The sequence below is a fragment of the Alligator sinensis genome, unplaced genomic scaffold, assembly GCF_000455745.1.
Source record: "Alligator sinensis unplaced genomic scaffold, ASM45574v1 scaffold783_1, whole genome shotgun sequence".
Taxonomy (NCBI): Eukaryota; Metazoa; Chordata; order Crocodylia; family Alligatoridae; genus Alligator; species Alligator sinensis.
The window spans coordinates 199,418-211,423 of NW_005842197.1; the positions used below are offsets into that span (position 1 = coordinate 199,418).

The window sequence follows — 12,006 nt, forward strand, 5'->3', positions numbered from 1 at the left end:
CCCGGCATGACGGCAGTATAAAGCACGAGCCCACGGGTGCACTGGGCTGAGTCTCGAACCCTGTCTGAACCCACATCTCCGGGTTTCTTGCCACTTTCCTCCATGGTGGCTGGTGTCGGGCCAGGACCTGCGCCCCACAGCACCCCGCTCCCATCCAGCCCCTCCCGGGGACCCCTGCAGCCCGCTCCCTTCGTCAACGAACAGCTGGGCGGTGGGTTACTCGTCCCATTGGTCACGATTTATTGTTAAAAAACGGGTTTACAAAACACCGTGCGATACCAGGAGCGCATCACAGCTCGGGACCGGCACAGGCGGGGCTGCTCGGGCCGGCACAGCGACCACGCTCCAAGCCGCCACGCCAACACACCCATCTGCCTGCACACATGGGTCCCCAAGAGCCAAACCAAAGGGGAGCTAGTGCCCGAGCAGCTTCACAGGGTCACCGTTGAAGCCAGGACCCCACCGCAAGCCAAACCGCTCAACAGCTCCTGTTTCTCGGCTGGTGGTTTGATGCACTGGAGATCCTCCCAGCTGACGGTGGATGAACCCATGCGTGCAAGGCCAAAAGAGCTGGCAGATCCTCACGGGTATGGGGAAACTGCATTGCTCCCGGTCCTGAGCACCTTCTCGCCCTTGCTGTTCAGGAGAGGCGAGGGCAGAAGACCACCAGGCCGACCCCATGCATTGCACAGAAGCAGCCCCCAACCCGGCCCTGCAGCAGCGGGGCAGTCTCTGCCCTCCGATGCCCCGGTGCCACCCTGTGAGAGTCCCAAGGCAAGGTGTACTTGACCCTGGCTGGGTCTGCCCTGCCGTGAGAGCCAGCTGGGACACCCAGGTGACAAGTCCTTGCACCTGGACATCACTGCTCCGGTCGGTGCAGGGATGAAGAGCTTTGCCGTGGAACAAGGGCCACATAGCAGGGACCAGCACTGGACTGACTTGGGGGGTCATCCCCTGCCCCGTGCCCTCCAAAGTGCTCAAGCCCAGCACAGATCCAGGCTTGCCATGCAACCATTTGGGAGCAAGGGGCTTGCATCTCAGGGCCAGGGTCATCCCTGGGGGTCCTGGAGCTGCTACAGGGAGGGGCATCCCCCTGCCATCACTCACAGCAGAGGCAAAGCCATGGGGACGGCAGAGTTTCCGACACCAAGCCTCCCTCCCCTGGAGCATCGCCGTGCTCTGAGGTATTGCATCGAGGGACAAAAGGATGGCACCACGGGAGATCTCGTGAGCGCACCCAGCTTTGCACCACGCGCTCCAACCCCTTGCAGGCCGGCGGGAGCAGAATTGCCCCCGTGCCCCTCGGCCTGGGAGCACAAGTCACAGAGCAGCACGGATGAAAGGAGAAGGCCCTGATCCCCATTGCAGGGCTGTGTCCGGGCAGCTATGCAGAGCCCAGCTGGCGTCTCTTCCTGGCTCTCACTTGTGTCGGTTTTTCTCGCTGTTGGGGGAAAACATCCCTGTGGCGCCAAAGGGCGACTTCGGCCGCATGTTCCTGCCCGACATGATGAGGGCGCCGAAGCCGTGCTGGTGGGAGAAGGCATAGCCCGAGCGGCGGGTGCTGGTCCGGCGTAGGCGCCTCTTGGGCGAGGGGGGCAGGGGCCGCTTCTTATGCTCCTTTATCTTCTGTACGACCTGGAATTAGAAAGCATCCGGCTGAGCCAGGGGAGCTGCAGGGACTGGCCGTCGCTGCCCAGAGACACCCCGGGGACCGCGTCAGAACGGAGCAACGAAATGCACCCCGCTTTACCTGCGGCACGTTCAAGTGCGATGCCTGGTGCTGTGTCAGGATCAACTGCATAGTTTGGCTAACAAGGTGGACAACGGGTTTGGACCAACTGCAGGTGCCTCCCTGAGCACGGGGCCGATCTGGGCACTGCAGGTCCCCAGCCCCTCCCGGGACCAGCCAGGGGGCTGGAGCAACCTGCCCAGTACAGGCGCTGGTTGGGCAGGGTTTGGGGTCCAATCCATTCCATGGCTTTGAGAAACCCAAGGGGTCGTGTGTGTGAATGTATGTGCACACGGGTGCGCACATATGCTTGCACACAGGCATGCATACATGCCTGCATGCACTTGTGTATGTGTGTGAACATTAGCAGCAGCAGCAGCAATGACTTGGCTCCAGTCAGCAAAACCCAAGGGGTCATGTGTGCATGGGCATATGTGCACACATGTACGCACACATATCTGCGTGCACGCCTACATTTGTATGTGCATGTATGTGAACATTAGCAGCAGCAGCAATGACTTGGCTCCAGTCAGCAAAACCCAAGGAGTCATGTGCATACGTGTGCATGTGCATGCATGCTCCTGGGAGCCCAGCCTCTGCCAGGCCAGGCCTGCAGCCCCGGGCCTCTCGGCTGGCTGTGGAGCGCGCTGGTGCTGTCACTAAGCCACAGCCCTGCGAGCCAGCAGCTAAAAATAGCGCTGCCTCCATGCTCCATTTAATCCGGGGCTCTGCAGGCAGGCGCCGCGTCACTGCAGGAGGCCTGAGCGGCGTCTCCACCCCCTGCTCCTCCTTCCAGCCCGCCCTGGGCAGCACAGATGCCCCGGGCTGTGTCGTGCCAGCTCCTGGGCACCGAGCCTGGCCGGGAAGGGGAAGGGGCAGTGGTGAGGAGGGAGCTGCCTGGTTTGCCGAGCCATCGCTTTACCTTGTCACTGACCGTCGGCTTGAGCTGCACCTTCAGGAACCGGTAGCCGACCACAGGCAGCACGCAGAGGATGATGCTGAGGAAGATGGCCAGCCAGACGTTGGGCTGGCTCAGGGTGTTCCTGGCGGTACCTGCAAGACGGCAGCACCGTGAATGACGCCCGCACGGGCAGCAGCTTCCAGGCCCCCTTCCCCGCCATCAGGATGGAGAAGCACTTTGCCATCAAACCAGGCCCAAGGAGCCCCTTTCGCCAGCCCTCTCTGAGCAGGACGAGCCCCACTGGTGCCACGAAGCATCCCGCATGCCAAGGTCAACTGCGCCGGGTGCCAGGAGGCAGAGGGGAATCCAGCTGCATGCTGGAGTCCACATCGGGTCCCTTTGCAGAGCTGGGGCCTTGACCTTCAGTCTCAGCCCCCCACGCCCCACAAGCCACGACACTGTTTCCCCCCCAGTCCCAGGGAAAAGCACCGCCGCCCGAAATACCCTAGCCCTCCAGAGCCCCGCACCTCTCTCTGGGGGAGCTGCTACCCCCCCGGGGAGGGAACCGACGTGGGCAGAAAGGCGCAAGCAGCTGCATCGGGGCAGCTGCAACGTGGAGAGGGGCTGTGGGGCTGCCCTCTCCTCCTCTACACCAAAGCGCCGGCAGCAGCCCCCTCGGAAAGGAGCTCATGGGAGGACAAGAAGGAGATGGCCGCGAAGCAGCGCAGCTAAGCGGCCTTGGTCAGGGGACCAAATTCTGCGCTCTGTGGACATTCAAGTGACCAGGTCCACAGGGGCCAGGCCTCAAATGCCTGCATTACAATGGTTTCAAGCGGGTTTGTTTGCAAAGGGGGCTGCAGTGGGTCCAATGTAGCGCCCCTTTTGCAACCAAACCAGCACCAACAGTCGGGAGTGGGGAAGCAGGTGAGGGCATGGTAAGGGAAGGCAAAGGGCCAAGGGGCCTGGGTTGAACAGCTCATCCTAAAAGGATGGAGTAAGCCATGCTCCATCGGTGCCCACCGAGCCCCGACACGACTCGCCAGTGGACCACAGGGCTCCCAGCTGAGTGCCGTGACTGCGCAGAGCTTTGGAGCTGGCCACCTGCTCACGGCCCAGCTCCTCTCCATGCTGCTGCTCACGTTTTGCACGTGTTCAAAATCCCTGCATGCAAAATCACTCTACAGGGTCCTGGGGTGGGTCCAGGAGGTGCAAAGGTACAATCCCCACCCTGCTTTGACTCCTGCTTCACCTGGTGTTGAAAACCAACTGCCAGGCAGGGGTAGTGGCATTTCTATTCGGGCAGTAGTGAGCTCATTCTTATCTGCCTGATCCCTTCTGAACTCTTCACTCCGTAGGTGTTAACACCCCCCTCTCCTTGCTAATGGTCTTGACATTCAACTATCAAGCTAACTTTTCTGCTGCAATTTTGCTGTCTGTTGGCTGCTCCTGGTCACGTAGCTCCTATTTCACTGCCCTGAAGATTGTTTTCAACTGTAACTAAAAACATTAACTCAAGGATGAAAATAACTTCCACTGAAGCATTAGATGCACTATCAAGATGCTCAAGAAGGCTAGATTTTCTTTTATGAATCTGAAAAAGAGATGCCTATTTAATCTAACAACTGCAAGGCTCGCAAAACAACATATTGGGATTACTTTTGCCTAGCATGTTGTGGTTTGTGTGCGTGCTATAGGATGTAGCCATGTAATGCACACTCCAATAAATCTTATATTTGTTTTTGCTCTGATTTTAAACTGAATAATACAGCCCAAGGCCAGAGGCTTATTGGTAAAGTTTCTAGTTCCCTTTTAATTGATAAAAATATGCACGTGCCTCTGGGCAGTAAGGGAGTATGTGGACAGGAAAGGGAAGGCCTGGCCATGGGTCTGTCCAGGAAGGCGCCGTTCAAAATGAATGCTTGCTGTTGGGTAAAGGCAGGGAGAGCTAAGTGCCCAGGCATGCTATTGTTTGGATGAGGGCATTGCTTCTGCACCCATGGAGACCCTTCCACCCCGTTAAATCCAGCACGGAGCGGGGCACCAGCCCATGGGCTTACCGACAAACGGGAAGGAGGCCGTGAAGATCAGGTACGCGCCGTCACTGTACATGGTGAAGGTGATGGCAAAGTACACAGCGAGGCTGCCCCAAATGAAGAATTGGTTCACAGCTGTCCAGTAGGCAGTGTCCAGCCCGATCTAGTGGGACAAAGCAATGCACTGGGCTCTGAGCAGCCTCATCCATGTCGTACCCTGCCTCATCCAGTCTGTCAGGTCCCGGGGCCTGGGAGGGACCTCAAGGGCCATGTGGTCCAGCCCCCTGCACAGATGCCGGAGGGTGCTCCTAAATCTCCCCACACAAGACTTGTCCAGACTCCTGGAAACCTCCAGTGAAGGAGATCGCAGCCCTTCCTTGGGCAGCCCGTGCCACCGCCCCCCTGCTTGGACAGGAAGAGGGTTGTCCTGCAGTCTTATCTACACCTATTTTGCTGCAATTTTAAGCTGTTGCTCTGCATCCTGCCCTCGGCAGCAAGGGAGAGACCTCAGCTGGCCCCAACTTGAGGCCTCACCTCTGCGCGTGGGCCCCAGCCAAGCTCTGATGAGACCTGGCTGCAAAGAGGAAGGTACGCACACCTTGGAGATCGTAGGATCATAGAAATGAGGGTTACAAGGAACCTCAGGGGGTCACATCTACTCCAACCCCTGCTCCGAGCAGGACCAGCCCCAGCTACATCATCCCAGCCAAGGCTTTGTCTACCTGGGGCTTCAAAACCACCAAGGATGGAGATCCCATCACCACTCTGGGTACCTGTTCCAGTGCTTTACTACCCTCATCATAAGAAATTTCTTCCTAATATCCAACCTCAACTTCCCTTGCTGCAGCTTGAGCCCATTGCTCCTTGTCCTGCCATCTGCCCCCACTGAGACCAGTCCAGCTCCATCCTCTTTGCAGCCCCCCTGCAGGGAGGTGACGGCTGCTATCAAATCCCCCCTCGGCATGTCATGGGCATGGCCTCACCTGTACAGAGACCACGATGAGCAGGCAGGTCTGGGCCATGAGGGCGAAGGACTGGTAGTCAGCAACGGCCTTGCCGTCGCTCCGCATGGTGTCATACATGGCGCCGTAGGGGATGAAGAAGAGGATGAGGGAGCTGTAGACCCCGTGCAGCATGCACTTGACGAACTCTACCTTGTTGAAATACAGGTTCTGCTGCCCGGGCGTGTAGAGCTGGGGGAACTGCATGCTCCAGCGGTCGTCCACGTCCTGGGAGCAGAGCAGGGGAGGGGGTTAGCGCCCAGACCCACGGACACCGCCGACCAGCCACGTCACATCGGAGGGGTTGAAAACGCCCCATGCACAGCGGAGGCCACATTGCAATAATGCACCCACTGCTCCAGCAAACATGGCAGGAAGTCAAAAGCCCAGACACCAGGCTGGGTTGTGCAGCGTGGAGGCCGGTGCTGCCCAGAACTGAGTGCTGGGAGCCCTGGTGCACACAGCCGGCACGCAGGTTGGCCTGTAACGGAGAGCCACGGACACATTGCTGGGCAAAGTCAGCAACAAAAGGCATGTCTGAGAAGGGTTAAACCTAGAGGGTCTGGCCTGGGCACCCCCTGCTCACCTCTGGGCACCCAACAGCCTCGGGGCAGTGGGAGGTTTAAGACCTCTCTGGTCTGGCCATAGCACATGCATTGCCCTGGGAGCCTGAAAGTTCGGGGTCGCAGGCTGAGGGGCTGTCTGGGGTGCAAGCCAAAGAGGAAGAGAGGTAGAGCTAAAGGCACCATCAAAGACAGAGGATGTCTTTGGCCACAGGCTTGGCCCGGTGCTGCCTGAGCAGGCAGGGGTCCCCGAGGACAGTGGCCAGGGAGGTGGGGGTCACTTCCTATGAGCATAACTGGGGAAAACTGAGCATTTCCTGAACAGCTCCTGGGGTAATGCATGACCCAGACAAATGCAGCTGGATGGTGGGGGCGTGGGACAGGGCAGGTCACTCTGCAGGACTTGCATCTGACAAAGCCGGTCGTTGCCTCCCGCAGCTCCTGCCCGTCTGAACCAGGCAGCCTTCTGGGGCTGCGTCAAGCGTTACACTTAGCACGCGTCGTATTTAGACCCTAGGCAACAGCTAAAATGACTTTGAAAGAGGTCTGAGCCATTGCATCTAATTGTAGATCACTTCACTGCACTGGAGCCTTGAATTGGCCCCCATGCCTAACGCCCAAAAGTCAGCTGAGTTTTGGGGCTCAGCACCAACTGGCTCAGGGCTGAGACCCAAATATGAGCTGATTTTCAGGTCTCAGCCCAGGGATCCCCAGAGCAGGGTGAAGACTCCTAGGCAAGTCCTGGGGCCGGGACCCACAAACAGCGACTGTGGGTCCCACCCTGAGACCACGATGGATTATATCATCTCCAGGGAGCAGCCCCACATTAAGGTGATGCGTGTTACCTAAAACAACTAGATGATCCCAGAAGACATCGCTGTACCGCCTTACTAGAGCGCACGGATTATCCTACTCGAACGAACACCAGATGCTAGCAGTTTAAGTGCAGCTAACGTGTTAAGTGTAACATGTAACACCCCCCTAAGGTGCCATCTTCCCTCCTACCCATAGGACTTCAAGAGGACAATGGACATGACAGGCTTTTCAGATCTCCTTTGAGTCACCCGTTGCAGGGGTACAATTCTCACCCAACAGGGATGAATAACACATGCATTATTTCCCATCAACTCCTGTTGGACTTTTGCATGCAGGGCTGATGATCCCAGGGCTCTTGGTGTAATTAGGATGGCATGCGGGTCTCACTGCCTCTCCCACAGTCACAGCATGCACTTATGTAGTTGCAGGCTCCTCCCCAGAGCTGGCTGCATGCACAAGTGCTCACAGCAAGCTCTGGGGAAATGCAGCGTGGCTCCCCCGTCTCCTACCAGCCCGGGGCTCTAATAGCAGCTGGCGTAATCGTGCAATGGAATAACATCAGGGTAAATCACCCTGCGGCAATTGTGTTAGGCACCCGCGGCCTTTGTCGTGGAGCTGGACTGAAGAACCGGGGGCACTGCTATACCAGAGCACTGCAGCTACTCCCAGTAAACTTTACCTGGTCAAAGAGACTCATCCCTAGCACCGGGAGAGAGGTATAGATGAGGTTGTAAAGGGTGATGAACCACTCGTCATACACCGTCTAGAGCAAGAAAAAGCAGAGCAGTGGGTTAGCTAAGGATCACCAACGGGCTGCCGTAATTTCGGGACCATTGCAACTACAACCCCACTCCGGCATTTCCCTCTGTGAATACAGACCAGAAAGCCCAACTGACCAGCGGAAAAAAACCCCAAACCATGAACCAGCGAAACACCCCACGAGCCCAGTAAAGAGCAACTGGCTGACACCCAGCAGATGGGCAGCTCTGCTTGGAGGCGATCGCAGTCGTGCCAAGGAAATCCCCGCACCCAGAACAGGACCCCTGATGTCACGCGAGGCGGATGCCTCGTGCCCCGGGAGTCTGCAGACCTGCTCCGAGCACCAGGGAGGGATTCGTGTCTCCAGCACCACAACTAGGAGTGCACGGGTTTCACACCAGCGAGGGCAAGGCCTTTTGAGCAGCCCAGTCTGGCTCCCAGGGCTTGTTACTGGCCACAGCCAGCTATGCTCCTCTGTGTGTGTGTGTGTGTGCACATGCATGTGCACAAGGGTGGTGATAGGAAGCGGGTTGAGAGTATACCCTCTTATCCCGAGCTCGCTGCTAGAAGCTTCACCACATCTGGCCAGGAGACTTCATGCACCAAGAAAAGCCAAGCTGAGGGTCATTTTTTTGTTAATTCCCCTGGTTGCTGCCCAGCCCCTGGACGCTGTGAGACCAGCCGAAGCAGCCGCCTCTCCAATCCAGAGCCTGTCTTAGAGGAGAGATGCTGTGAGAAGAAAGTAGACTATCTGCAACGTCAATTAACCAGCAGGTTTTGTATTAACAAAGGCATCTACCTTCGTTAATACAAAACCTGCTGGTTAATCAACTTTGGGCCTGCTGGCATATGGGCCTGGCTGGTCATCAAGATGACCTGCAGGTCATAAATTTAATAGTGCTTGGGGATTTTAAAAGCAACCAGGACTCATGGTAGAGGGTGATATCTTTTTTAAACCAACTAGATTTTTGCAAAAAAATAAATAAATAAATAAAAATAAATCTTTAATTGCAAGCTTTTGGGCACAAACACCCTTCATCGGGCATCGGAGAAAAGTCTGTAAAAGTTCTCCTGGGTGAAGTACTACACAGGCACCTATACTTATTTCTCTCTCTTTTTTTTTCTATGGGCAGCACATCACAGTATTTAAAGTCCAGCTTTCGGCACTTCACACAGCAGCGTTCGATTATCTGGAAAAAAATATCCAGAAAGTCTATCCAGACTGATGGCAGCACTAATTCATCTGGATCAATGTTTTCCTGTGCATAAAGTTGAGCTAAACCCTGTGTTAGCAGCAGGACGGAGTCACAGCCACTGGATGGCAGGAGCGATCCATCACAGGGGAGAGCCTGGGCATGCTGGATCCCACACGCCAGCATGCGTGCGCACAGCATGTTGGAAGCAGTGCAAGCGTGCCCTACAATGCACCCTCAAATTGCACGAGCGTGGGGCAGTTTTATGTGCAACCTTGGAAGATGGGGTGGGAATTTCACCAGGCTCTGAACAGGCCGGTAACACTTCATTGCTTCTGGCAATGGAAGAAAAGGAATGCACACAAACATCAGCAGGAGAAATTCATTAGCAAAGCCAGGACTTCCCCACCAGAAACACTTCCTAATGCAGACAGGTGAGCGGCACCCGCCCTGGTCTCGTGGCTGCATTTGGTGCAGCTAGAAATCACAGCTTCCTTTGGTACCTGCCTGCTTTTAGCAGGGTGAGGGTTTGGGACCTTGTCTGGGGGCAGCTTGTTCTATTACCCATTGCTTTAATGCTTTTAACTGTCTCATCATTTCTCAGGTTTTTATTATAAGCTGCCCCAAGCCTCTTCTAGAGAGGGTGGTGTGCAAGACATCCAGCACGGGTTTGTTGTGGGTACGTCTTGCTTGACCAAGCTCATTTCCTTCTACGACCAGGTGACCTATCACCTGGACAAGGGAGAAGAGATTGATGTCATATATCTTGACTTCAAAAAAGCCTTCGATCTGGTGTCCCATGATCGCCTCCTTTAGAAACCGGCCAATTGTCGCCTTGGGTCCTCCACGATCCGCTGGCTGGAAAATTGGCTCCGGGGTCGGACCCAGAGGGTAGTAATTGATGGAAGTCACTCATCGTGGTGTCCTGTGACCAGTGGGGTCCCCCAAGGCTCTGTCCTTGGACCCATACTGTTCAACATCTTCATTAATGATGTGGACACTGGAGTCAGAAGCGGACTGGCCAAGTTCGCCGATGACACCAAACTTTGGGGCAAAGCATCCACACCAGAAGACAGGCGGGTGATCCAGGCTGACCTGGACAGGCTCAGCAAGTGGGCGGACGAGAATCTGATGGTGTTCAACGCCGATAAATGCAAGGTTCTCCACCTTGGGGAGAAAAACCCGCAGCATCCTTAATAGGCTCGGCAGTGCTATGTTGGCTAGCACTATGGAAGAAAGAGACTTGGGGGTCATCATTGACCACAAGATGAACATGAGCCTGCAATGCGATGCGGCGGCTAGTAAAGCGACCAAAACGCTGGCTTGCATCCATAGATGCTTCTCAAGCAAATCCCGGGACGTCATTCTCCCCCTGTACTCGGCCTTAGTGAGGCCGCAGCTGGAGTACTGTGTCCAGTTTTGGGCTCCACAATTCAAAAAGGATGTGGAGAAGCTTGAGAGAGTCCAGAGAAGAGCCACGCGCATGATCAGAGGTCAGGGAAGCAGACCCTACGATGACAGGCTGAGAGCCCTGGGACTCTTTAGCCTGAGCGCCCCAAGGGATGACGAGGTCGAATGGTCACAAACTACTTCAAGATCGTTTCAGGCTGGACATAAGGAAGAATTTCTTTACTGTCCGAGCCCCCAAGGTCTGGAACAGCCTGCTGCCGGAGGTGGTTCAAGCGCCTTCATTGAACACCTTCAAGAGCAAACTGGATGCTTATCTTGCTGGGATCCTATGACCCCAGCTGACTTCCTGCCCTTTGGGCAGGGGGCTGGACTCGATGATCTTCCGAGGTCCCTTCCAGCCCGAATGTCTATGAAATCTATGAAATCCACAGACAAACCATCCCGTCCTTAACGCATCTGAGCGCCAGTGAGACTTCACCATCGGTGCAATACAGAGGATCACAGAGCCGCGGGGCTGGAAGGGACCTGCGGAGGTCACAGCTACACCAGCCCCTGCCTGAGGCAGGATCAGCCCTGTCCAAACCACCCCAAACAAGTTCACTGTCCAACTTCTGAGCAACACGAGAGTCACCTGTGACGGCCACAGGCATCACCCCCAACCCTGCTGCAGGGAAAGCAGGGGGGCCGCGGCCGCCAACGTCCTGCTGCTGCAAAGGGGGTTAATATGCACTCAAGAGACCCCGGGCAGAGGAAGGCAAACCTCCCCAGTCTGGACCAGTCTGACCAGGAAGGATTGGTCTGACCCTAAGCAGAACGGCAACAAAAAAAGATGCTCCCCGTGGTCTGTTAGAGCCGGGGAAGGGAGCTGGCTGACCTACCTGTGCAGAGAAGCCGGAGAAGAAGCCATACCAGAAGTGGACAAGCGTGAAGGCGAAGTTCTTGTAGAAGAAGTACCGGAGGAACTTGCACATGCGGATGTAGGACCACCGGCCGTGGACCAAGAGCAGGCGCTGCAGGTAGCGGAACTGCGCAAAGGAAAAGTCGCTGGAGAGCACAGCTTGCATCCCCTCCTGGCCGCTGATCCCCACCCCGATGTGGGCGGCTGCAATGAGAGGACGACCCGCACCGTTACCAGGAGAGCTCTGTTAGCGCCGGTGCTTCTCGAGCAGGTCTGCCTGGGGCTGGGCCCGGCCACTTGTGTGGGCCACGCGCCTCCAAAGCATTCGCAGGTCGCTGCTGGAGCCGGGCCGATTCCAGCATTGCTATAACACAGCAGCGAGGACAGACCACCACTATCTAAACTCACCCCATTCACATCTGCAGGGGCGGATCCCCTGCTCTACCCAAACTTTCATTCCGGCTCTAACCAAACTTTAAAAGCAACTGCCTGGCAGTGGTAGTGGCATCTCTATTCAGGCAGTGCTGAGGGAGTCAATTGACTTCAGGGCTCCTGGTGGTCTCCATGATTCCTGGTAATCTCTCCCCTCCACAGGTGTTAATAATGCCCCTCTCTTCTTTTTCATGGTCTTGATGTTGCATTATTCAAACTATCCTTTCCTCTGCAGGGCTGCTATCTGTTAGCCATTCCTGGTCACGTCTCT

At 56.2% G+C, this 12,006-nt stretch overlaps 1 protein-coding gene across 2 annotated transcripts in view; it reads right to left on the bottom strand.

Annotated features, from left to right (window-relative positions):
- Nucleotides 1–224: 224 nt before the first annotated feature.
- LOC102384527 (phospholipid-transporting ATPase ID-like) overlaps nt 225–12,006 on the bottom strand; it is a 66,920-nt gene continuing 55,138 nt past the window's right edge. For both annotated transcript variants that reach the window (XM_025207499.1, XM_025207498.1), the window contains 6 exons: nt 11,284–11,507; nt 7,723–7,806; nt 5,647–5,892; nt 4,688–4,826; nt 2,652–2,782; nt 225–1,635 (listed from right to left, as the gene is read on the bottom strand). In XM_025207499.1, coding sequence (XP_025063284.1) covers nt 1,420–1,635; nt 2,652–2,782; nt 4,688–4,826; nt 5,647–5,892; nt 7,723–7,806; nt 11,284–11,507 — 1,040 coding nt within the window. In that variant the 3' untranslated portion in view covers nt 225–1,419. The remainder of the gene's footprint in view (nt 1,636–2,651; nt 2,783–4,687; nt 4,827–5,646; nt 5,893–7,722; nt 7,807–11,283; nt 11,508–12,006) is intronic.